Source organism: Amphiura filiformis, chromosome 13 (assembly GCF_039555335.1).
Source record: "Amphiura filiformis chromosome 13, Afil_fr2py, whole genome shotgun sequence".
Classification (NCBI taxonomy): Eukaryota; Metazoa; Echinodermata; class Ophiuroidea; order Amphilepidida; family Amphiuridae; genus Amphiura; species Amphiura filiformis.
Window position 1 is genome coordinate 9,963,762 of NC_092640.1, and position 27,459 is coordinate 9,991,220.

The 27,459-nt window shown below is 36.0% G+C and overlaps 1 protein-coding gene across 1 annotated transcript in view; it reads right to left on the reverse strand.

Annotated features, from left to right (window-relative positions):
• Window positions 1-2,361: 2,361 nt before the first annotated feature.
• Window positions 2,362-27,459, reverse strand: part of LOC140167980 (beclin-1-like) — a 31,285-nt gene continuing 6,187 nt past the window's right edge. The window contains exons 2-12 of the mRNA XM_072191283.1: window positions 27,070-27,227; window positions 25,873-25,993; window positions 24,351-24,438; window positions 23,783-23,845; window positions 21,614-21,763; window positions 21,162-21,286; window positions 9,895-10,041; window positions 9,426-9,575; window positions 7,478-7,588; window positions 5,828-5,974; window positions 2,362-5,232 (exon numbers count right to left, since the gene is read on the reverse strand). Coding sequence (XP_072047384.1) covers window positions 5,130-5,232; window positions 5,828-5,974; window positions 7,478-7,588; window positions 9,426-9,575; window positions 9,895-10,041; window positions 21,162-21,286; window positions 21,614-21,763; window positions 23,783-23,845; window positions 24,351-24,438; window positions 25,873-25,993; window positions 27,070-27,217 — 1,353 coding nt within the window. The 5' untranslated portion in view covers window positions 27,218-27,227 and the 3' untranslated portion in view covers window positions 2,362-5,129. The remainder of the gene's footprint in view (window positions 5,233-5,827; window positions 5,975-7,477; window positions 7,589-9,425; window positions 9,576-9,894; window positions 10,042-21,161; window positions 21,287-21,613; window positions 21,764-23,782; window positions 23,846-24,350; window positions 24,439-25,872; window positions 25,994-27,069; window positions 27,228-27,459) is intronic.

The following is a 27,459-nucleotide window of genomic DNA, read 5'->3' on the forward strand; positions in this document are numbered from 1 at the left end:
CCACTAAAATGCCCGAATGAGTTCCCAAATCATGTCCTGAATAAAATTATCTGCCATAAAACTTTTAACCTATCAGTGTAGAGGTAAACAGTGTGACGTGACAGCTGGAATTGATTCTTCCAGTTGAGTCGACCGCCCCTCTTTCTGAATCAACAATTTTAAAGTTTTGACCCCATAATTTTGGATTTGACCCCATAATTTTGAAAATCACAAATTATGGGGTCATGTTGACCCCATATAGTTTTGCTTAAGCGCTAACCCTGGTGGTCATACTAGGAAGATTTGACAGGTTGCTGCATTACCATAACTGTTTGGTATGCACCTGTTACTGCAAACAGTGATGCAGAGTGAGGATATAGGTATTGGGAGGAATAAGTTTCAAAATTTAGAATTTGCAATGGAGGCGGTGTAGCAGTTAATATTAAATTGCAAGTACCAAAATCATGAAATTCACGTGAATGATTGCTCAGGAAAAATTGCTTTAGGGCTTATGACACCAATACTTGCATTGTTACAATATATTTGTTATTATAATCTTTATAGATTGACATTTTTCAAGCCTATACTATTCAACTTTGAGTATCTACCAGATGCCATTGTATATATCATCACCTCATATAATTGTTTGGTAAAACTCATCTTCAACATTTTTTTTCTGCAATGATTATGAGATATCTTTCCAAATTATGACAATTAAGCATCATTCAACCCATTAAGTCATTCAGGCAATAAATGTAAGACCTTTTAAAATGAAATTGTTTTTGTCTTGCTTTTCAAACTAATTTTTTGGCATATTTGTAATGTTCACACATGTCCCAACTAACACCTAATTGGAATCAGCTAAACTCATTGCAGGACAACAGAGTAATTTTCAGTTAATGTCATAATTACGACATTAAATCCCTGATGGAACTCCAGGTTAAAAGGCCAAGATATCAAATGAGGTTTCTTTCATTTTACCTCATTATTTTGGCTTAAAATGGACTGAAAACCTTCCTGACAGTTTTTACTAATGATATTACTAATAATTTTTTCATCGTTTTTGGTTATTATTGGCCTAATTAGCATGGCAAAACTGTCACAGTGAGAAATGGAAAATTTCTGAAAGTTAAAAGCATTGCATGTGAGAGATACTATAAAAGCTGTAATGATTCAGTGGTATACATTCATATTATATCCTAAACAAATATTGAAATGTCAATTTAAGGCCATAATCAAATAATTAAGTTTATTTGCAGACCTTTCAAAAGATAAATGTTGCATCTTACGTAAAGTATACCATATGCGTCCAGCTACCAATAAATATGCTGTAATGTCTGCAAAAGTTTGAGATATGGTCCATTTCAAAAAACAATGGAAAACAAAGGATTTCTCACCTCTTTAACCTTTCAAATAAACAATAGAGAAATGTTATATATCATTGTAAAGATTATTTTGAGAAAAAGTTGCCTGTTCAATATCTCGAAGAGTGAAAATCCTGACATTTGCAGATGGTAAAATAGTGGTTCACTCATGCGTTTTCATGTAATGTTTAAACATGAAAATATGTAACCCAATCAAGCGAAATGAGTCACATGTTGGCGGTTTTCATTTTAAAGATTTTTGCATCAGATTCTAGTCCTTTCAAAATGTTACATTTTGATGCAAACTTCATCAAAATCAGGCAACTGGTTTAAAGTTCAGGCATGAAAACTGGTCTTGGAAAAAAACACCGAAAACCATGTGCTTTTACCATTTTCTGTGAATTTGATTTAGAAATAGGCTGAAAAAACACTGAAAACAGTAACAAAAAACACTGAAATCCGCTAAAACACCGAAAATTTTCATGCCTGAAAGTTGTGAGCAAGTTGTCAGTTCTTGAAAACAGTAATTTTCAGCACCTTTTTTGCCAATAACTGAAAATCAATATTAGCGACATGGGACTCATTTCCCTTAATCCTATCACGTATAGACCTTTTTCTGATGACGTCACCTAATCGATATTGGGGTCTGAGATGTAAACAAACAACACGTCGTTTCTCACATGTCCACGGTGTAAAACACCAAATACTGCGTATTTTCTCCTCTGTTTTGTCATATTTCACGTTGGCTTCCATAAAATAATTGTTTACGGGAACTGTATACTTTTTACCTTTGTTCCAGTTAGTTTTGATGCCATAAAATACAAAAGATACGGAAAAACCGCGATGCTATTTAAAATTCAATCTTTGTTTTGTTTCACAATTTTGTTTACTTTTTACACCGTGAAGAACTAAACGTGTACTGCGAGCTGGCAATTCCGCAGGGGCGCCTAGAGTGGCGCAAAGTTGATCGCAGCTACCGGGCGCCGTATTTGCGCTTGGGTGCTGATGACTCAATGCTGGACCCCAATATCGATTGATTGGTGACGTCTGAGAAAAAGGTCTATATATGAATGAACCAAATTCATACATAACCAAATCAACATTATTAAAATAACAACAACAAAATGCAGTTAAAATGCGATTTACCTCCTTTTATCCAACTCAGGATTGTCACGCTGAGCAGGCCACATATTATCGTTGATTTAGACTGCTTCACAAACAACTAATCAAAAACACTTATCTACCACTTAATTTCGCTAGGGATTTAATTTCACTAGAAGCCTCAATCCGCTAAATTTAATTCCCGCAAATTTGACAAGTTTTTACATTGAATTGTACACATCAATTGCTGGATAAGCAAAATTAAATACGCATGAAAATGGTGGTCATTGGAAATTAGCAAAATTAAGAACTAGCGAAATTAGATAGCTTTACAGTATTTGTAACCTGCTACCACGAAATCAGCGTAAAGTCGCAAGGTGTTAGTCACTCCAAATGCCCTGGCTACTGCGTTGGTGTTCACTCACCTGTTGAAGCCATTAAGTATGTCTGTATGTCCTTTGTGAATGGGGGCACAATGGGCCATTCACGAAGTATAATACTACAGGCTTGTACAAGTGGCGGCAAACAAAGAACATCAACTTAGTCAGACCAAATATCTCGAAACTATCAACTCAACAAAATGAGTATAAAGTCGCAGCAACTTTACGCTGATTTCGTGGTAGCAGGTCACATTTATGAATATTGTGCGAATGCAAGAAAAATGATGCGATTGGCGATGTATGTCACTTGTAATGTTGCCCTTGTGATGCTGATCCAGGTAATAACATCCTTCTATGAGTCACTGTTTCATGAATGAATTGCTTCTTCATAGTATCAATTTATAAAGAGCCACCTCCATTTCTGTTGTATCCATTAGCCGATGAAAAAAACCCCCATTATTGTCATGCGTGCAAGTCTGTGTATTTGTCTATTCTTTGGTTCACCCACAGAATTAAAACCAGAGAACCCGGACTCCCTATACCTTCATGTACAATAGCGCCGTCAGCTATGGGAGAAAATTTGGGGGTTCGCGAAAACAAACAAAAAAAACTCTGCATCTCTGAACATCGGTATCGCGTACAGGTCACATCACATGCGTCTCTCAAATGTATCTTGTATGTGATGTCGTGCTCATTTGACAACGATTGCCTTAAGCGCATTCCGAGTGAAACCGAATACCCCCAATTTTTGATCCATGCGTGTATCAAATTGGCGGTCAAGTCCTGGTTCTCTGGTTCAATGCTATTCCATGGTTGCTGCAAGTGTGCCAACAAGCTTTGACAAACCGCCCTTGCATGTGTGTGCTCTGCGCCATTAACATTACGCGTCCGATTCAATACAGCAACCAGCGAAATGTGCACCTACGTCACTGCTGAACTTGCGGTGAACCAACGTATAGGTCATCACATGATTTTTTTTATACTTGAAGGTAATTATAATGGATTTACCCACAAGAGGGCAGAAAATGAAGTCACACTGATGGTGGCTAGTCCACCAGAGGTGGCTCTTTAAGAGAGTGATAATAGATAATCCTTTTTTAACCACTGTAAAAAGATAGTGTACTAGTCTTCCATGCACAGGTGTTCTGCGTCAGGTATATATATATCTCATTCAGCACAACTCAACAAATGGGTGTTTGGAACGATCACCCTAAAATGCAGTAGGTGAAATGCGAAGTTGGCACAGAAACTTTTACTTGAAGTCCATCAGCTAATTGTTATTATGCTAAATCAACTTAAAGGTGGGTGGCATGATTCTGCACATGTTGTTTTCTACCTTACATTGAGGCATGTTATCAAAACAATCTCATTTTTGAGTTGAATTGCTTCAGTGGTTTGAATATAAAGCTGAATTTATATATCGCTTAATGATTGCGATGCTTTTTAAAAGCGATGGACAATCGCCAAATTTTGTGAAGCATTGCTCGTCGCTTTTGCATTTATGCTTATCACAGAATAGCGACTGCAGAAGACAATTAAAATATTCAAAAGGTTATAACATACATTTTTAGAACATCCATTGCTGTCAATAATTATTGCTTTGAATTAATTATCTCCAAAAATTATATTAATTAGCAAAAAAATAGATCCAATTGATAAGAAATGATTGGTTGATGCATTCACATGTCAAACAACATCGCTCGGGAGATGAGACTACTTCAAGTTGCAAAAGTGACGTCGCTTTTGCCTCAGTAATTTGTACCGATTAATTGGCCTGCCGCTCAGAAAACACACTCAAAAAAGTAAACACTGAGCATGATTGATATTCGCTTTTCTGCAAAAGTGATCAAGTATAAATTCAGCTTTAGAAGTTAAAAGCGTATCCCAACAGCAACAGTGCAAACTGTTGGGATGGTATTACACTACCACTTTCTTGCTTTCTGTTCATATTACCTAAAGTTAATATCTCGGTCTAAAAGGTTTTACTGGGGTTTGGAAAATATTGAGCTTTTTTTTCCAGAGCTCAAAATTTGAATTTCAATAAAGGATGAGTATAAGACTGTCAATCAGGTCACCCACCTTTCAATTGAAATAGTTAATATTGAGATGATCATCACTTCTCATTTTCAACATCTGCTGCTTATGGATAATTCAAAATTGCTATAAGTAACAAAGGGCATGTCACTCGAGAAACATAGTTTGTATCACATGTACACCCCTAAACATATGTCTTATGCTCCTACATTACCGGTGAAATGCAATGTAAACTTCCTTGGGGTCAGAGGTCAGTTGAGGCGGGACATAATCACTTGGAGAATTGCGATGACACCCATGCAAGAGCCCATTTCAGATTGGTTAACATAAATTTAAGTGCCTTAGTCCACTGCTCTTCTGAGTTGAACTGGATTCTGCATTAAGAACAAAAAAATAAAGAACACATTTATTATACCAATTAATTGAAACTTTACTGTGCATTCAAATTCAAGTTGCTTATGTCCTTATATTCAAGTTACATGTGCCCTTGTGTGCACCCACAACCTATCATCGTATCAACTTATTTTGGCTCCAACTGTGGGACATTTTTATTTAAAAAAAACTGAACCGTGAAATACACATTTTCAAATCAATTCCAGTTCAAGAAACATCTAAGTACCGTACTGCACAACTCTTAAACTGGTATATTGTGTTATAATGACAGATGCCATGAAACACAAAAATAGCTGGAAATTAGCAGCACATTTTTAACCCCGCAAAAAAATTTATTGCACTTAGTACTTAATGTGAATATTTTGGAAATGCCAATAAATCTCTCACTAAACTTTTTAGAATTGATAATTTCACAAAAAATTCCGCTATACAATAATAGGAACTATACATGTATCTGATCACAAATCACTACTGATGGTCACACAAGTTCCCCGGGTGACGATTCAAACAAACAGGAAGAGGATCTTCATGTGAATATAGATAGAGACCCATACCTTGCATGTCAAGATCCCTTACCTAATAGAGTAGCTAGCACCATTACTCTTATCTTCTATCTTCCCATTGGCCATCTTATACGGCAGACAAAATGTTGTATCTCCTCTCTCCACCTCTTCCTCTAGTTGTTGTAAACAGTCAAGGAATGCTACCATGGCTTGGTCAAACCTAAACACAATGAATCACAACAAACATGTTTTTGCCATGGTTAGGATTTCACATAGAACTCCCAATTATGTCTATTTAAAATATTTATTCTCGATCATGAGCGCTAACTTGGGTACGCACAGATATTTGCATCGAGCATACTATGTACAGAACACATGCTTACGGAGCCAGCACAACTTTTAAGAATTGACCAATCAGAGTCTCCGAATACAATCATCGCTAGGCAAGGTCGAGGTTCGGTCACGAAGGTCCCGAGATTGTGTTACTCCACGAAAAATGCGCTGACGAAACAGTACATAGAAGGAACATCCTCTCATGATTGCCAATAGCAAATGTTTTGTAGCCCACGAACCAATATCACTGACATGTTTCGTAATTGATATTGGAATTGCCAATTTTGCAAATGGACTATGGACCTTCAGGATGAAATTGATAAATAATCTTCTCTTATCAATCACTTTCCTTGCATACATCTTACAGCCTAGCTCCTATAATAGGTTCAAAGTAAATCCTTATTATGATAGTAATTCTTTACAGTTATTTGCTATGCGGCAAGCCTTATGTGCAGTGTGGTTGTATTAAAATGGCTGACCTTCTGCATGTACAATAGGATTTTTTAAGTCTTGATATCTTGAGTGGCAAAAATAAAAGTTTAAAAGTTCCATGTCTACAATACCATATTCCTACTGTGGCCGCCTGCACAGGTACACCATCGCTAAGGTACTTGGCTGGTACTATGCAATACCAGGGGAGTACCAATGTAGTACCAGTGCAGTACCACTGTTGGTGGATCCTGCACAGTAGCAACATTGGTACTGTGTAGGTACTCTGTGTGTACCAGTCAGGTACATTGGCAGTGGTGTTAGTACAGGCAGCCTCAAAGGAATCTTGTAGTGCAACTATGACTATATAGAGAAAGAAACGGCACTTGTCCACCTGTCAGATGGCCATTTTCTTATCACAATTATTCTTTTTTTCTGACTTACCTATCTCTAAAATGTACCCCTGCTTGTTGAGGGAAATCGCCATCCACCTTTGTTTTGTCACCTACGTTTCAGATCATTTTAGAAAGGCTTCTTTCTAAAAGGAACCCCATTTTTTATATAATTTCAAATTCACAGAAGAAAAATAATTACAACATGGGATAAGTCACTTTAAGCCCAGACATGTCCTGCTGTCTTACTGCAGATTTTTGGCTGAATTTCCAACACTTGCTATGACCCATTAAATTAAAACAATATGTGCAACATTTTTTCAATGTGGTAAGGCAATAGAAACAAATTAGTTCGATCTTTTGATCGACCATCGATGCTTGGTCGATCCTTATTATTTATGAAATCAATTAATTTACTATTGTTAATTGTGATAAAATAGTAATTTGTGCCTCTAGGAATATTGCCCAATATAAATAAATTAGTTGATAGTTTATTAATAACAAGCATCAAAGCAGCATCGACGGTCGATCCAAAGATCGAACATATTTGTTTCTGGTGCCTAACTCACTTCGTATCCCAGAAGAACCTGAAACCACCAGAGCCATGTAGTGGGAGTTGTTTAGATTTGTCTGTCAGAGATTCTAAATAGGAATGGTTGCCACATGGAATCAGACGATACCTGAAAGAATGAAAAATATAACACAAACATTGAATAAATACACAATAACAGAATAATCAGAAACCACAGTAAAAGTGCAATAACTTTGTAATTATTCGCGCAAGACATATAAAAGTATACATTTTTATGAAGGCAAGATATCAATAAATCTTAATATAAATACAGATTTGGGGTAAAAAAACAACAATTATGAAGAAAATCACAAAAAAGTGAGTTTTTGGCAATATTTGGTAGGTACATCATAACAAAAAAAACACTCTTTCCAAAATATTTTATTTTGTTTTTAGCTCAATCTTGAGGCTCCATTCCAAAAACAGTTTTTTTATTTTTTTTATATTGGCCTTATTTTTTGAGATATTGACCATATAAGGCATCAAATTGAACTTTTAAAATTCACAAACGCCTATTTGCACAAAATGATGCCCAAAATCGGAAATAGACCAAAATAATAAAAAAAATGAGAAAACCGTTTCTTAAGTCGATCATGCTTTTTATGATGAGCATAATTGCTTACCTATAGATGCTGTATTTATTGAGTTATCGTGTACCTAAATCGTCATTTTACCGAGAAAATGAACATTGAAATAATGGCTGTTGAAGTTTAAAGTGGTCACATTTTGTACTTTCATCGAATCTCGCATCTCTAACTTGATATTAAAATCGGGGGAAAGAACTTGAAAAAACCCACACTTTATCAGCTAAAACGGAGCCATTTGACCACTAGGTTTTTGTGCTTCTGTGGTGTTTCCATAAGATGCGCCACAAGATGCAAATAAGCGCTATGCGTGTCGTAGCGATTTGTGCGTTAACAAATTATAGATACGCAACGCGATGCATTGTTGCGCGTGTGTACCCTGCTGGTACAACAAAGATTTTCTTTCCTTTTCAATTTCAAACACGAGTGGAATAGTGAAATAAAATCCTTAAAATATTGTAGTTGGAGTTTACAAATCTGGATTTTCATTCCTTGTATTTATAAAAAACATAACAAAGTACAAACATATCAAAAAAACTCAATTTTGCGAAAGAAACAATGTCTAGAGTACACAGCTGCCTTGAATAAATATAAAACACTTACAAAGAAAGGGCTCTGACACAAAAAAATAAACCCTATTACTCACACTACAAGCTGTATCAAAATGATTGGTACCCATCAGTTTTCATTGGGTCTAACACACCAAAATTCAACAAAGATCCAAGCAATTTGTAGAAAATTATATAACAAATCATAAACCATATATTCTGGACATTTCAAGAGTATCCAAAGCTGCATTTGGAAGAAGCAGACCCTTTCAATAAACGTCAAAATTGATAGATACCAATCATTCTGATACAGCCTGTACAAAGGGCTCCTGACTCTTGAGCTAAATCCAATTCCTGTCCACCACCTGCAGAATCACTCCACGTTATAAACCACTGTGGGGTCTAGTATTTAATCACTCCATTTCCACCACTAAAGCCTACTGAATAAGTTCTTACCTAAAGTGGCAAGTTTTCTGTGTCACAGAAAAATGGACAAATCCACAGAATTTAAGAAAAAAAAACCAGAAAACACAGAAATTTGCGGAAAACATGTTTTACATTGAGAAAAATAAAAAAACGAAGAAAAAATAACGAGAATGTGATTTAAAAATAATGAAAATGAAGTCCCTCTTCAAAGATATCAGGCTTAAAACAACTAAAAAGATAATGCAAGTAACTTCTATTTACCCTGAAAGTGAACACGGAATTGAAATTACATCACAAAAAATCACGGAATTTAGTATTTAAATCCACGCACGGAAAATCGTGGAATTCGGTGTTTTAAATCACAGAAAACTTCCCACTCTATTCTTACCTCTTGAATTTGAAACTCATTTTTTGAGCTAATGAATGTAGCAATAAGACAGTCTGTCCCCATGCTGCATTGATTTCACTCCATTCTACAGGAACACTAGGAAGGCGTCCTAACCGGAAATTCTCGATGGTGCCAAAATGTCCATTGTGCCTAAAGTGAAAAAGTTATAGACAGTGATAAGAAGATTTGTACATGCAAGTCACTGAGAGTTGGCCAAATAGAGAGCAACAAATAATAAAATCCCATGACATACATATCTGAACCTTGATCTTGCCTAGTGATGACCGTATGCGAAAAGCTGATTAGTCAATTCTCAAAAGCGGTGTTTGCGCCGTAAGAGTATGGTCTTTGCGTAGTATCCTCTACACAAATATATGTACGTGCCCTCTCATGATCGATCACTAGGTATTTTGCCTGTAGCGACATTAGGCTCATTCCTCTTGATTGTGTGATATGGAATGTGACTTACCATATATGGAATGTAGCATTGAAGACATTGGTTTTGTTAAGTCTATCTAATTGTGCCTGTGCATATTTCAGTTGGTTATCTACACTCCTCTGTTCATCTTGGTATTCTAATAACTGTTGCTTGTATTGGTTGTACTCTTTCCAATATCTGAAAATTTAGCATAAAAAGAACCATTAGAGGATGAGGAAACTAAGGAGTACCGACTCCACCATGTTTGTGTGTTTACATTTACAGTTTTGCAGTGTGACACATGAAGCTTCCCTAGTCACAGCTCACATGCTAATCAATTACAAACAGTACATGCATATTGTACTATCTAAGTTCGACCAGATTAAAGAAAATTCTTTTGTAGAAGCTGCAAAGGCAGAGTGGCCAGTCAATTCTGCAAGTTTTTTTTACTTCTATACATGAATCCAAATAGTTTAGCAGATTTATCTTTTTTGCGGTAACATTTTGGATAGCTTTAAATCATAGGTATGGTAAAGGTTTGCCCAACTTTTTTCTTAGCATTTGGGCTAGTATTAACTTGTTGTTTGAGGGTTCACCACTCCTCCCATACAACAAGCCTGTTTTACCAACCCATCACTATATTATACCAGCACCCATACACCTGGTTTGAGAGAGACAACAGAGCTTAAAAGGGTTGTCCAAGTGCAAAACCACTGACAGGTTTCTAACCCACAACACTCAGTTTATGAGTCAGAGCCTGTACCGATAGGCCATCATTCCCTACTTGATTCCAATTATGTTCAAGTTCTTCTGAACACAATGGAAGTGGAAGATCCAAAAGCTAATTAATTAGTAACCTTTCCTTATTAAGAGTGTTTTACTTGTTTCCCCTGAAAAGCTATCTAAGGAGCCCATACACAATAAAATTTTAAAAAAAGATAATAAATTAAATCAGAGAAAAATGTCATGTCAAGTGAGTTACATTGTAAGTGCCATATATACAGTTCCTATTATGCTGAACAGGTCAATTGGAAGAATATCCTGCTTGGCATACAAAACTGTGCAAATGCTATGCACTTACTTAGTTGACTTTCTGTATGTGGCACCCAGGGTTCCATTAGACCAAGGATTTTGTTTTATATTGGAGTAACCTCACCTACCCTATTTTTTAGGTTGTGGATCACTTACATTTTCCCAAAATGCACCCAAAAATTTATATTTTAGGTATTGCTCTTGATTTAAAAAAAAAACAACTATTCAAGAACCCTGCTGCTACCAAAGGAGAGGTCAAAAGGACCAGGACTAGGACCAAGTGTAAAGGATCTAAGACCACAAACCTTGTTTCTGGCAACTGGAAACTATGAACTGGCAACACTGAACTGGCACAGACATTATTTGCATTGGAGGGTGTGCCCCACAACTATTCAAAAACCCTGCTGCTACCAAAGGAGAGGTCAAAACGGACCAGGACTAGGACCAAGTGTAAAGGATCTAAGACCACAAACCTTGTTTCTGGCAACTGGAAACTATGAACTGGCAACACTGAACTGGCACAGACATTATTTGCATTGGAGGGTGTGCCCCACAACTATTCAAAAACCCTGCTGCTACCAAAGGAGAGGTTAAAAAGGACCAGGACTAGGACCACGTGTAAAGGATCTAAGACCATAAACCTTGTTTCTGGCAACTATGAACTGGCAACCCTGAACTGGCACGGACGTTATTTGCATTGGAGGGTGTGCCGATCGATTATGTAGCGACTACATCGCGCTCACAACGGCTCTCATAAATTATCATAAATCATCAATTATACCATTGTTTCATCTGTTAAACCAAGCGTATCTTCTGCAGAAACCATCATCACTGATCATTACCACCTCTAAGGTCAGAAAATGCCTAGGAAACCGAGTGGACAACCTCCGAAGAGTACTAGGAGTTCTGCTACTAGTGACCCGCCGAATTCAACACCAATTTCGGCTGGCAAAACAGTAGAGAGCGATATAGAGAAAACCGAACTTAAAGAAACGACACGTGGCCTACTTGACAAGGAAGAGACCGTAAAACCTCTGCTTTCCACCTTGGTTAACGGTATCTTAACAAATGAAGATCTACTCAATGAACTGGTAGATGGTATATACAAATCCGTCTACCAAAAAATCAAGGAAGACTCGCTTGCAGCAATAAAGCAAGAGGTCTACAATGGGGTATCGATGGATATTGAAACCAATACCCAAAGAATCAACGATCTACAAGAACAGATCCAATCCCTGTCAGGAGAAAAAGACAAACTAGAAAGACAGATGGATGATCTCGAACAGTACAGCAGAAGGAACTGTCTACTTCTCCATGGAATACCAGAGCACGATAAGGAAAATACCACTGATGCCTGTGTCCATCTTATCAACCAGCGGCTCGGCCTAAACATCAAATCTGAAGACCTCGACCGCATTTCATCGTATCGGTAAACCAAAATCTGATGAAGACGCGAAACCGCGACCAATAATTATGAAATTTATTTCATATGCCAAACGCAGCTAATGTCTTCGGCACAAAGAAGGATCTCAAAGGATCTAACTTCCTGATCACAGAAAGCTTGACAAATAAAAGGATGGAGATACTCCGCGGAGCTCAAGACATGATCAAATCAGGCGGTATAAAGCGTGTGTGGAGCTATGATGGTAGAATATTCGCTCTAGACAACCGGGGCAAGAAGATATCAATTGCAACAAAATCGGACTTAAATATCGCGGTCTAAGATTTTCAAATTCCATCTACATCACTGTCCGCGATCCTGGATATAATCGGACTTGACTCTCTTGATTTGTTTATCATGTTTATATTTGGATATATCATTTCATGTGTGTAATTTGATATCTTATTAATATTGCTGATGCAATTATCATCTTGTTTACATCTGCAAAACTAATGGTAAGAATGAAGTTTTCTATTATTACATCGTATTTGTCATTCTGCTGGTAACTGTTTAAATTTATTGTTAATTTTGACATTTAATTATTTGCTTTGGACCATACTGCCTTCAGCTTTCCGCCATATTTGTTTTATTTATTCGTCTTTCCTTGCCATGATGGACACAGTCGATATTGTGTGCATTGATTTCTGTATTATCAGGGATGCTTCGTTCGCTTCGTCATTCCTCCCCAGCATCCTCCTTTGTGATGCTCTTGAGCCAATCACTTGTTTTTCGCTCATCGTGCTCATTAATTATCACACTTTCGATTCCTCCATCATGGCTTGGGTGCACTCTGACTGTGTTTTCGTTCATTAATTTGGCTCTTGTTGGTCATTTAAACCGATTTTGCGTTTTTGTTCCTATTTACACAGTCCAATGTTCGCTGATCAAGCCAGTTTTGCATCAATCATCTTCATTCAGTGCATTGAGTTGTAGAGTACGCTTTCCTGTCTTCGGATTGCTTTTCGTGCGCACTCCCCGTATCACTGGCTTGACCAATGTACCATAACATAGTGTAGCTTTACGTCTTAAGCGGGCTTCAGACTCCGAGTATTGTACGTACAATATTGTATGTACAATGTGTGCGTTATTCAATCTATTGCCAGTCTATTTCCAGTAATGTTTGGGTTCTAACGAATGTTTGATGACGAAAAATCGATAATATGTTGCATACAATATCTAGCAGAAATATATTATCGATTTTACGTCATCAAACGTTCGTTAAAACTTGGACAGTGCTGGAAATGGAATGGCGATAGATTGAATAACGTGCATGTTGTACATACAATATTGTACGTACAATAAAAAGTCTGTATACTGCTTTATGCATAATGTGTCAAAGCTCTTTGTAGATTTACGGCCTATATTTATTTGTATGTTCGTGGCCAAACATTTGTTATTTAATATTTTGGTTTGCATCGTCATCATCAATGGTTTTGTTGTGATCAGTGATCATGGTAAGTGAAGCTTTCATTTTACGTAAATCGATCATACGGGATTTCCCATCTTACATTCCTTGTGTGACATGCCATCATGGTTTGTTTACATCGCGTCAGCATGATTAGCACCTACTTTGCTTCATTTGCGTTGATCACTGTTACACAACAAACCCTTATTGTCCCACCTTTATTTATTTGGTGACCATGTTACAATTGCTCCCATTATCAATAATTATTGTCTCATCATTTGTATTTTGGTTTGTATCGTCAACATTATTGATATTGTTGTGATTACTGATCATGATAATTGAGGCTTTCCTTTCACGTATTCAATGGTCTACGGTTTTTAATCACATCCTTTTTTTCATACCGTGCTTTGTTTACACCACATTACCATGATTCGACTACCAGCTTTGCCTCATATCATTGATCATTGTCACATCAATCCCTTGCAGTTCCAACTTTACTTAATTGGTGACCTTATTATAAATATTGTTCTCATCGATGTATTTATCACGGCTTTCATTATCCGTGTTGATTGCGGTTTGTTCTGCCTTGTTATAGTATGATTTGGGCCTATACCTAATTTTATTATATTAAGGGTCTCTGAACATATTTGAGTGCTCTCAGTGCTTTTTGTATTCAATATCATGTCAAGATTATAAAGTCCTGTGTTTCAATGTTCACTCCGGTGCCTGCTGTTACCCGTGATCTTAATATGAAATAAATGCACATATATACCGGAGAGTATGTTATGTGGAAACTAGATCTGTTCTCTTGTACACCTACTGGTATCTGGTCTGCTGCTCGTACCACATTACCCTTTTCATCTGCTCTATTCTGATATCACATATGTGTACACGAGTTCAAATCCTCACTTCCCATTCCCATCCCCCATTAGCTCTGCAAATATTCTTTGTCATTTACATCAATATTTTTGATTATTTTGGATGTATTATTATACATGTATAGTTGTTTTATCCGTACAAACATATTTCAGTGAATTAACTGTATTTCAATCGCCATGATCTTACTACTTTCTGTATTCTATATGCTTGTCATGATTAATAAGTTCTGTGTTTTAATGTTCTGAGGTTCACTCCTGTGCCTGCTGTTTTCCATGGCCTTGGTGTAAAATAAAAGCACATAATACCAGAGACTGTGTTATGTGGAAACCAGATCTGTTCTCTTGTACACCTACTGGTATCTGGTCTGCTGCTCGTACCACATTACCATTTTCATCTGATCTTTTCTGATATCATCTGTGTACATGAGTTCAAGTCCTCGCTTACCATTCCCATCCCCCATTAACGCTGCAGATATTCTATGTCATCCACATCATTTTGATTATTTGTTTTATCTGTACAATTTAATACCTATATATGACGTCATGATTCGTCAGATTATTATTTCATTATATTTCTGTTATTTCATGACTGATCTGACTATTAGAATTGTTTTCATATTTCTCTATGTAGAAAGGTATTATTAACATGTGCTTATTGTTTCATCTTTTGCATTTTGATACCAAAATAGTTTGATTTACTATACCATGCTCACATTTGAGCTATATTTGTTTTTTCTATTGATGATTTGGTTATTGCTTAAATTATTCAGTTCATTTAATTGGTTTTTTATTCAAGTTCGTTTCGTTCATATTTTACATGTATATTTGAGTCTGAGAGCTTAAGAGACTGGTGCATTTTTTTTCATCACTGGGCACAGCCTCTCCCGCTTCTATACTAATTATTCAAATCTTTTGATTTGTTTACAAGTTGTAATTTAAGTAAATTTATTGGTAGTTTAAGTTTTGTGTTATTCAGTATAATGTCCGATTTCATGTCCAATATCAAATTTGATCCATTTTCTTTTAATTGCTCACTTAATTCTCATAATGATTTCTTTGATGACACCTTGAACCTCAATTATAACAAGATCAATAACTGTCAATATTATAGTAGTGAGAATTTACCCGATGCGACTGAATTAGGCGCCAGCGACCTTTCCATTCTGCATTTTAACATCAGGAGCCTCAACAAACATACCACCGATGTTGCAAACTATCTTTCTATGCTCGATCATCACTTTGATATATATGGCTTCACGGAAACGTGGTTTTCTCATGATGATGATGCAAATCTGGCTGATCTTAGCAATTATTCATCAGTAAATTGTGTAAGGCATGAAAGGAATGGTGGTGGCGCCTCAATTTATATCAATCCATGTATCAATTTTCGCGAAAGATGTGATCTTAAATTAGATTGCCAACATTGTGATTCTGTGTTCGTTGAGATTAACCACAAGTCTCAACAAACTATTGTTGGAATTATATACAAGCCGGAATATGTGATTTTTGACGATTTTATCAATCAGTTGACAAAGACACTTGAAACTATCTCTAAAGAAAAGAAAAGATGTTATATTATGGGAGACTTCAACATCGATCTTCTAAAATACGATCAATTGCCTAAAGTTAACAGATTTGTTAACCTTTTCTTTTCTCATGATTTTTATCCATGCATCGATCGTCCGACTCGTGTATATCGCAACCGCATGGTGTTACTGGTTATTCATGTATTGATAATGTATTCTCCAACGTTGTGTCAACTAATCACAAGTCTGGTGCTTTAATTACAGATCTCTCGGATCACTTCCCTGTGTTCACCATATCAAAGGGCTCCAGGTTCTTCCCACCACCCAAACCAACTGTTAGGCAAGCTAGACAATTCAAGCCTGATAACATCAAAGGCCTTAATAATGCTCTTTCTCAATCCGACTGGCATTTTGTGTATGATATCGATGACCCTGAGGAAGCTTATAATAAGTTTAATGATAAATTACTTACTTTACTTGATATTCACTGCCCAATAAAAACTACTAAATCTAACTACCGAATACTCCTAAAAACCCTGGGTTACTAAAGGTCTAATTAAATCGATCAAAACTAAAGATAAATTATACAAAAGTATATTTCTAAACCTACTGATAATAATGAAATTAAATATAAAAAATATAGAAATCACCTTAATAGTCTCCTCCGTGTTGCCAAAAAATCATTCTACACTAAAGAAATTGAGCTCCACAATAATGACATGAAAAAAATGTGGTCAACTTTGAACAATTTACTCAAAGGCGTAACAAACATTCAAAACTTCCTGACTTTTTTACTGATGACATTGGTAGCAAAATCACCAATGCCCATGAAATTGCCACCAAATTCAACGATTTTTTCTCTTTTTTTTGTGCTTCCCTTGCTGATAAAATTCCACCTCCATGTGGCGATTTTCAGGCTCCATCAAAACCGCCACTAATGAATAGCATTTTATATCCCCAACAACACCGGAGGAACTAATTAAATTATGTGCTAACCTAAAATCAAGCCATAGTTCAGGCATGGATGGCATCAGCACTATCTTATTGAAATCAATCATAAACAATGTCAGCATGGTCCTCAGCCACATTTTCAATATTTCAATTAAATATGGCTTAGTTCCTGATAAACTCAAAATTGCTAAAGTGACACCAATTTTTAAATCTGGTGACACCCATGATTTTTCGAATTACAGACCAATTTCAATCCTTCCAGCCATTTCTAAATTACTTGAAAAGGTTATTTATAACCGAATCCATGATTTCATTTCATCGCACAACATTCTTAGTCCCAACCAATTTGGATTCAGGCAAAAACGATCAACCTATATGGCAATTAATGAACTTTATAGCATAATTACCCAGAATTTAGATAATAAAATTCACACTGTAGGTATTTTCCTTGATCTCAGCAAAGCTTTTGACACGCTCAACCATGAAATTCTTTTAAATAAACTTGACACTTACGGCATTAGAGGAATTGCTAATAATTGGATCCGTAGTTATCTTAATAACAGGAAACAGTTCGTTGTATTCAATCAAACCTCATCTGAAATGACATCAATCACATGCGGTGTCCCGCAAGGATCGATATTAGGTCCACTTTTGTTTCTAATTTACATTAATGATCTTCCCTTTGTTCTACCACAGCTGACTTCATCATTTTTGCAGATGACACAAATATCCTCTTTTCTCACAAGGACGAAAATTCTCTCGAAACCCTGATTAATAATGAATTGGAAACTATCTCCAACTGGTTTAAGCTAAATAAACTCTCATTAAATGTTAAAAAAACTAATTTCATGATTTTCAAAAATAAACATACTACCAAACATCAAAAGGAAATTAATATTCATATTAATAATAATAAACTAGAAAAAGTCCACACAACCAAATTTCTTGGCATACTAATTGACGATAATCTTTCCTGGAAATCTCATACGTCCCATATATATATCTAAAATAGTCTCTAAATATAATGGCATTATTCGTAAAGTTCGTCCTTTTCTTCCTCAGGAATCCTTATTTACACTTTACAACACCTTTGCAGTTCCCTATATTTCATACTGCAATATTATCTGGGCTGACAAAAACAACTCGCACCTTGAATCACTTTTTTCTCCTCCAAAAAGAATCATCCGCGTGCACTAACTCCCTTTGGCTGGCCCACACAGAACCCCTCTTCAAGCAACTTAACACACTTAAGATTCAAGATATACATTTTCACCAACTTGGAACGTTCATGTTCAATTCCCACCACAAATTATTTCCAACTGACTTGTCTCTAAATAACTTGTTTATTACAAACGCAAGTATTCACGATCACCTCACAAGACAAGCCAGTAATTTCCATGTCAATTTAACCAAAACAAAACTTGCTGATAATACCATTAAGATCAAGGTGCTCTACTATGGAATTCACTCCCCAGTCAATCAAATCCAGCCCCTCTGTGTCATCCTTCAAAACTAATTTTAAAAAGCATCTCATCAGTAGCTACATTTCTGGCTAATGGATCAAATATTTTTTATATTTCTATTATTATTATTATATTAAAATATATCTCAGATTGGACTTGTTTTCGTGTGTTTGTGTTATATTGTTCCCTCTGCCTTGCGTGTAGATCTTGGTTGGAGTTTGTCCCCAATAAATTATTTTCCAACAATTTTTTTGTATGTAACTCCAATATTGAATATCATTATCATTTGCTATATTTAGCATTTACTTTGTAGGTACTAGCCTTTTACAATTTCACATGTAAATGTTGGATTTAGGCCTCTGATTTGCTCATGCATACATGTTTTGTTTTCAAGGTTGTAGGCCTATGTCCAATACTTGTTACATTTACAATACATCTTTTTCATGTAATATTTTGGAAATTGCCTAAAATGACTTAATATTCTAGATATGCCTACTGGTTATAAAATAATTTCTTATTTAATATGCATTGTATACTTTGAATTTTGCATTGGTAAATCTTGTATTTTCTCTACTTATACAAGGCTTGTTTGTCTTTGTTCGTTTTTTTTTCCTAATGTATTAAATTTTGTTTTGCTTATTGTAAAATTGAAACATTATGTATAGGGTGCCACGTCATCACGCTGTGCGTTTGGTGGCATCCTCATCCTCTGTTTCTCATACTTTTGTCATATAATTTAAAATGTTCCACACTGTTTTATACAAGAAAATATTATTCTGTATTATGTTAACATGTATTTTGAATGGATGAAATAAACTGAACTGAACTGAACTGAACTGAACTATTCAAAAACCCTGCTGCTACCAAAGGAGAGGTCAAAAAGGACCAGGACTAGGACCAAGTGTAAAGGATCTAAGACCATAAACCTTGTTTCTGGCAACTATGAACTGGCAACCCTGAACTGGCACGGACGTTATTTGCATTGGAGGGTGTGCCCCACAACTATTCAAAAACCCTGCTGCTTCTAAAGGAGAGGTCAAAAAGGAACAGGACTAGGACCAACAAATGTAAAGGATCTAAGACCACAAACCATGTTTCAGGCAACTGGCAGCTATGAACTGGCAACACTGAAATGGCACGGACGTTATTTTGTGTGCTCTCGAAAAAGTATTTACGATTTTTTTCGACTGACTTTGTGATATCTACTGAAATCTAGTATACCAAAACATCATCTATGGTCATTTAGACAAAACCTGACTTTAGAAATCTTCAGTGCCCGGGAAAAACTAACCTAATTTCTCGTTTTAAGACTGTATAAAGTGCCATATCCCTGTTGTGTATAAAAGTAGTAGTGTCTAGTATTGATTATAGTACTTTGTGAGCACAGTGTATAACAGATCACCTTAAGACCTGATCTACATCAGCAAGCCAGTGAGGTGTGATAAACTCTGTTATAGTTTTACGTCCAATTTAATTGGAACCAGTCAGGCGAAGGCCTAGTAAACACAGAAAATGTTTTGCTGTGATAACTGTAACAAAGTAGACAAGAGTGTTAGCAGCAGACAATGTGATTATTTCCTATGTGACAAGTGTGAGGAAATAAGGAAACAAGGTGCTATACCCAAGAAATATCAACATGTCCAAGGAGCCTCAGCTTTAAACACCCCATCTAGCCAATAAGTTTCAGCTAAGAAAACTTCCCCTGTCCAAAAAGACTCCGTTAAAAACTGTTCCATCTCATCACAAAACTGCCGCTAATAAAATTCCTTATGACCAAGGGGCCTCAGCAAAGACAACAGCATTAAATATTCAATCTAGCCGAGAAGCCTCAGAACTCCTCCTGGCCAAAGAGCCTCCCCTAAAATGGTTCCATCTCACCAAAAGCTCCAAAAAGTGTCCGTTAAGAAAATTGACATCAGTTTTCTGCTATACAGGCTGTATAAAAATGATTGTTACCCATCAGTTTTCTGCTATACAGGCTGTATCAAAATGATTGGTACCCATCAGTTTTCAGCTATACAGGCTGTATCAAAATGATTGGTACCCATCAGTTTTCAGCTATACAGGCTGTATCAAAATGATTGGTACCCATCAGTTTTCTGATATACAGGCTGTATCAAAATGATTGGTACCCATCAGTTTTCTGATATACAGGCTGTATCAAAATGATTGGTACCCATCAGTTTTCTGCTATACAGGCTGCATTAAAATGATTGGTACCCATCAGTTTTCTGCTATACAGGCTGTATCAAAATGATTGGTACCGATCAGTTTTCTGATATACAGGCTGTATCAAAATGATTGGTACCCATCAGTTTTCAGTGATTATGGATAAGACTTCCTCATAAAAATGCAACATAAGATCCACCAATTTTGTTAGATTATGTAATGTGAACCAATTGCAAGGTTCTGGTCATTCCAAGAAGATTCTATGTTGCATAGAAACAGGCTTTTCATTGAACACCAAAATAAATGGGTAACAATCATTTTGATAAATGGAAAACAATCATTTTGATAAATGGAAAACAATCATTTTGATACAGCATGTAGACCTTACATCAAATAGGTAACTTAAAGCAGATAAAATGTACATTAAACAAATGCTGAACAGCTAAGATTTACCTTTCTTCTTCTACTTCCAGTTTTTCTAACTCTTTCTTCTGTTTTTTGGTGTCTTCGGCTATCTTTTCTCTTTCTTCTTCTATTTCTTGTAATTTGCCTATTAACTCTACTTCTTGAGACTTCAACTGGAGAATAAAATTGGGAAAGATTGTAACTTTATTTATGCAAAGCAAGGGTCTCAAATTGAATTAACTTTACATTTCAACCAAAATTTATCAGTAGCAGTAGCACTGTATGTTTATTATTTGCCCAGGTCGAGTCAGAGTCACTGGAGTCTCAAGTCATTGATGTGTTACTGTTAAGTCTCAATTAGAGTTGAGTAATTTGGGATTAGGCTTGAGTCTGAAAGTTTTTGGGATTTTCGACTAGTTGTGTCACAAGTCCTAAAATGTTGACTTGAGTCCGAGCTGACTCATTGAGTCGAGTAGTTACAAGTCAGCCCCTAAACCTACCTCTTCTATTTCATTCTCCAATACTCCTTCATCTTCCTCCTGTGCATTGCCATCACCAAGCTGCTCTAGAGACTCCCTATAATGTTTACACTCATCTTCTGTTATCTTGAGTTGCTGATCCAGCTGATTCAGGAGACTATCGGTACATTCCTGAATAAATGAAAAACATTAGGCCAAATGAAATTAACCTTTTGATTCTCATCCCCTCCCACCTCAATTTCTGGGATTAGTCAGATTTTTTTAATAGATTTTTCTAAAACATTTAAGGGCTAATGGAAACTGGGCCATTCCATTTGAAATCCATATATCCCAGATGGAAGACATGACCTTAATCTCTTAAGTATTTTGAGAATTATCTTGTGACATCTCAACAGAAGTATCACAAGTTATTCCATGGAATTCAAATCCGATACTTGTCTACATTCTCTTAAGGAAGTCTTCGGTAATCACAACATTTTGCCTTATATGTTAGAAAAATAATTATCAAGCCCAAATCATGTGATTTTATTTTAAACAAACTCATATTGGCCATAAAATGAATAAAAACAGTCGTCTCACTACACACGATATTCCAAATTCCCGGGCACTGAAATTGTCGAGTGCAATGACGTCCCAGTAATACAATGAAGGCTGACGACAACTGAGCACAAACAAGCATTACGTCATTGCACTAAACAATTTCGTGGTGGGATTTTGAATACCGGTACTGTAAAAGTAGAAATTTTCTTGAGGGTTTTTTTTCCGCAAATTTCGCGAGTGGACATAAATAACCTTTTGCATTAGGTTTCTATTGTATCAATATCAAAACCGCAAAATTTAATTATAGCGAAATTGACAAAATCTTCAAAATCTTGAAAATATCTTCTCGCGAAAATATTGACTTTTACAGTATGGCGTATTGAGACCTGGCTGTTTTTATTAATTTTTATGGTCAATATGAGTTAGTACTAAATAAAACCATGTGATTCGTGCATGATAATTAATGTTTTAGCTTGGAGATCATACTGCCGGGAACTACTGAAGTTGCTGCAACTTGATTCTGAGGTATGCCAGCCTCAAGCTGACCATCTGACCAATAGGTCGAGCCTTATTCAGATCTGATAATTGAACCATGGTTGATTTGAACTAATCTTGCAAGTGAACAGCAAGAGAGATTGACTGGTGTTGATCCATTGAATCCTATCCTAGCACTTTTCATTCAAAGTGATATACTGCAAACAACATTTTTTTCATTTATTCATTCATTCATACATTCAAAGCAATGAGATGAGCGCATATAATGGTCAGTTTGGCACATTTTCTTTGAGACCTCTCCGTTTTGCAAAGAAAGTTACTCAGCCGTGGAATAAGTTATCGTCACAAATGAGGTGTCATTGTTGACAGAAAAGAACAATAATTTCACTGATATGAAACAATTTGCATTAGTTTTCAAAACCTTCTGATATACAACCGTTTTTGAAAGTTTCCAAACTTTTTTTGAAGAGTTTAGATGAGGCAAGTCTTCCTTCTTCATAACATCAAAATACATAAACTGATTAAATACAGAGCAACTAATAATGTGGTGTTGACCCGATGAAAGTTTGAGTAAGAGAGAACGAACTCCCAGCACGCTACAGCTTTTATTACTGATTCCCCTATTCATAAACAAATATCCTTTGTCGATCATAATCGATTGGAATGATTCAGCAATAGCCGTGTGTGAAATGAATCGGAATCCTAAATTGTGAATTTCCCAACAAGAGTGTCTTACAAAAAAGTAAGACTCCCGCATCAACATTCTGCACTGTTACACTCGTAGTATAGTAGTAACAGCCAAACAATTCCCACACTTATGAGCTGATGAAACTATATTCCCCCGATCAGGGTTGTCACTACGCCGGGGCCATCCGGCACTCACAAAATTTTTTTTTTTTTTTTTTTTTTTTTTACATTTCCGGAAGTGGATGATATTTCATCATAAAAAGAGCAAGAACATTTTTTTTAGTGGGGTGGTACCCTCAAAGCCTATTCCTAATCCCTAGTGTTCACTAAAAAGATGCTACATATGCTTCGCCTTCAATATTTTAACCATTACTTTTTTGGTCCTGGTGACAACCCTGCTCCCGATATAAACTATGAAGCATTTGTATCATATTGAAAGATTTGAGAGCTCACATAATGGTGACTTACTTCACATAATGGATGATCAATATCCGAATGGCCAGACATGACGTCAAACAAGTTACTAGCCACCTGCAAAAACAATAGGGAAATCATTAGATATGGGATTATAGTAAACTCAGGTAACCAACATTTTTACAGAACCAATTAAACAAATTGAGCCCCTATGTTCAAAGTTATTACAAATCAGGCCTCGAAATAGGCCAATATTTTAGCAGGCCCTCCAGATTTCACTAACATTTATGGAACGTCTCAAGTCTCAAAATCGATCATAAGTTCCTATGAATCGTAACTGCCAGAGAAGGAGATTTACAGTTGATACACATATTGTTAATTTACGACAAGAGTCATCATAACTTTACCAGTTTGCTTTTACTAAATTACTGTTTTTCTGCGCATTCGCCTGTAACATTGTTATATCAATTGACACTCAAACACACAATGACATTATGTTCCTGTGTTGTCTTCGTATTAGGCGGGCTTTGGATGTCGACATTTTTCCAATATGCACTGAATATTTTGACCTCTCCCCCAGCAAACACTGGAGACGCATCATATTATGAATCAACCAAATTACCTTAACTTGATGACTTAGGTTTTCAATTCTGAAGCTACTAGCCTCTCCAAGAAGTGTAAAATCTTGTCCACTGTCCTGTGATGAATGCCTACATACAAAATAAACCAACAGTCACAGTAAATAACCTTGTAGAAGACACCATCTATTTAATTTTATGCCAAAGTGGCTTTTCATACTTTTCCATTGTTCTCTGATTTCTTTCCTCTTTGGCCTTCCATACCCCTTGCTGTCTTGGGAATTCAGACATGCTCAAATTTTCTCATCAATGATTTTGATTTCTTTAATCTGTTTTCTGATCATTATGCTTGGCTTTTTATCCTATCATTTCACATAAAACATGTTTATAATACTACTACTAGTATACCATACAGGCCGAGCATGTTGATTGAGACCGTTCTTATATCCTGGTCTCATTCCCATTTCCCAGCCACCTTGTACTCCTTCTTCACTAAACATATATTGACAAAGGAGCACAAGTCAACTTGGACCAGGACCATGTATGGAATATTCCCGACAGGGGTGGTATAAGTACAGTACACCTGCTGCTTAAACATACTTAAAGAGAACTGGTCTCTAACTGATGTGTTGTAAACTTTTTATCCATAGAAAAAGAAATGTTGTATATTTTTGAAATAAGTTTTTAATTTTTTTTTTACTTCTGTTTCCCCTTCCCCTTGCTTGGATGTTGTGTCACATTTGCCCAGTTTTAGCTTAAGTTTAAAAAAAACCATATATTTATGGTGTGATGCATTCAGGCATTGTATTAGTAAACCAACAAAATAGACCAATGATATGCTAAACTTGACAATGATCCGAATCGACATTAATATCAAGGCAAATTGAATTGCAAATTGTCAACTTAACAAAAGATATCTTGGGTATCTCAAGATTTAGATGACACTTCAGAAAGTAATTACTCTTCAATATAGGTTGTACTATCATATGTGACATGATCAAGGGGAATGAGTCGCATGTCGGCAATTTTCAATTAGAAGATTTTTACATTATTTTCTGGCAGTTTACGAATGCTACATTTTGATGCAAACCCCATCAAAATCGGACATCTGGTTACCGAGTTATGAGCAATTCATCAATGGCTGAAAACAATATAAAACAAAAGAATTTAAACATTGTTCTTGCCAATATCTCAAAAACAATATGTGACACGATCTGGTCCATGGGGGCCAAAGGAGGCATTTTTTAAAATTGAGTTACTGTAATTATTACATTATACATACAATAGGCTATCATTTACTGAAAACACCAAAGGTCTAGCATACTTGGTTCTAAAGTTATGAAGTTTTTTGATGTCTATTTTCTTATGTATTTTATTGTTTTTTACTCCATATTTTTACTTTTATCTCAGTTTCAAATTTGCCGCCTTTGGCCCCCATGGACCAGATCATGTCACATATTAGCGACATCCGACTGATTCCCCTTGATCATGTCACATATCAGAAGCCAAATTTCAAAACAATATTTCCTGACAATTTCAAGAACAGAAAACAACTTTTTTCCTCACCTAGTAGAATGTATTTCCTTTCTAGAAACACCATCATTCTTATCGACATCAAATGGCTCTGCACTCTCTGTACTTTGTATTAGTGGTGTACCTTTCCCTGAACTGGCTGTCAATAAAGGAGCTATTGAGAGAAAATAGAATAAAATGTCATACCAGTTAGTGATCAGTTTTGATCAAATAATTTAAAGGAAACAAAAGAGAAACAAACAGTCACCAAATTCCACCATATTTCACTCAATATTTTTTGATCATTCGGAACTGTTTTACACAAATTTGGTATCATACTGCAGCAAAAAAAAGTAAAATTCCTCACATTCATATCACTCAGTTTTATTGCTTTCATTTTTGTGTGTGTTCAGAATTATGACTAATCTATCAAGTGAGGAATTTCTTTTTTTTTTTGATGTGTTTAGTACAATGACGTAGAAAAACAGAGATCGCTGAGCTCGAGCTGGTACGTTGCCGTTTCATTGACAATCACACACTGAATAAGCCATTATGAAATGAAGGGACCTAACAAAATCAGCATCAAATACAACTAAAATGTGAACTGAATTTACTCTAGCATGTATGAATTAATCAAATTAAACACATTACTTGTTTTAGCATATTCAACTTTACTGTGTACCATTTTTCTATAAAAAAATTACTGAAAATAAAGGCAAGTCACGCTCCTAAATCTAGTTCATTCGCCCGTTGCCATGCGGCCGCTACTGGAACGGCGACTGAAGGCGAAATTTTGAAAAGTGGTAGAGTTGTTTCCCGAGTTGTTTACAGGTTGTTTAGCGTGGTAACACTGATGAAATACCAGATTCAGGCGTGCTTGCCTTTATAATTCAGCAATTTTTTGATAAAAACAATGGTATACTGGGAAATTTAATACATGATTTGTTCAACTTAGTGTATCTTCTCTGCTATTACAGCACCCAAACCGGCTTCACAGATTCGGCGAGCAGGGCGCTCTATCCTTTCTACCTCATTGGTACCAAACTAACACACCAACTATAATTGAAGACCAAAAAAAAAAAAGAGTTTGCTTCCGATGTCAGGGCAAAGGCGCGACGTGATTGGTTGCAGACCTGCGCAGCACAGCATTTTTGGTCTGGTTGACAGGACGTCATAGGACGCAAACTAGTCTTTTTAAATCGGTCTTCAATAATACCAAACATTGATAACAATATGGACACAATATCTTACCTGTTAAATCAGCATAAGTTTGGCTATCTAAAGAACTAAATGAAGGGTCAAGTTTCAATGGCTGGCAACATCTCTGGCACACAAAACTAACTTGTGTAGTAGCTATACCAGACTTCTGTGAGTCACTGCTTTGACTGCTGTTAGACATGGTGATGTCTCTAGATATGGGATTATAATAAGAGAAACAAAGATTCAATTAATTAATGACTTTGAGGACTTGTTTTCAAGTTGTAGGAAGTGTCACAGGGGTCTCCAGTGTTTTCATTATGTCTCAAAATATTAATATTGAAAATAATTAACAACCTGTTTGACCTATCCATATATTCATACATGTACATTGCTCACCTGTGTTTTCATATATCATATTTTATGGTGAAAAATAATTACAAA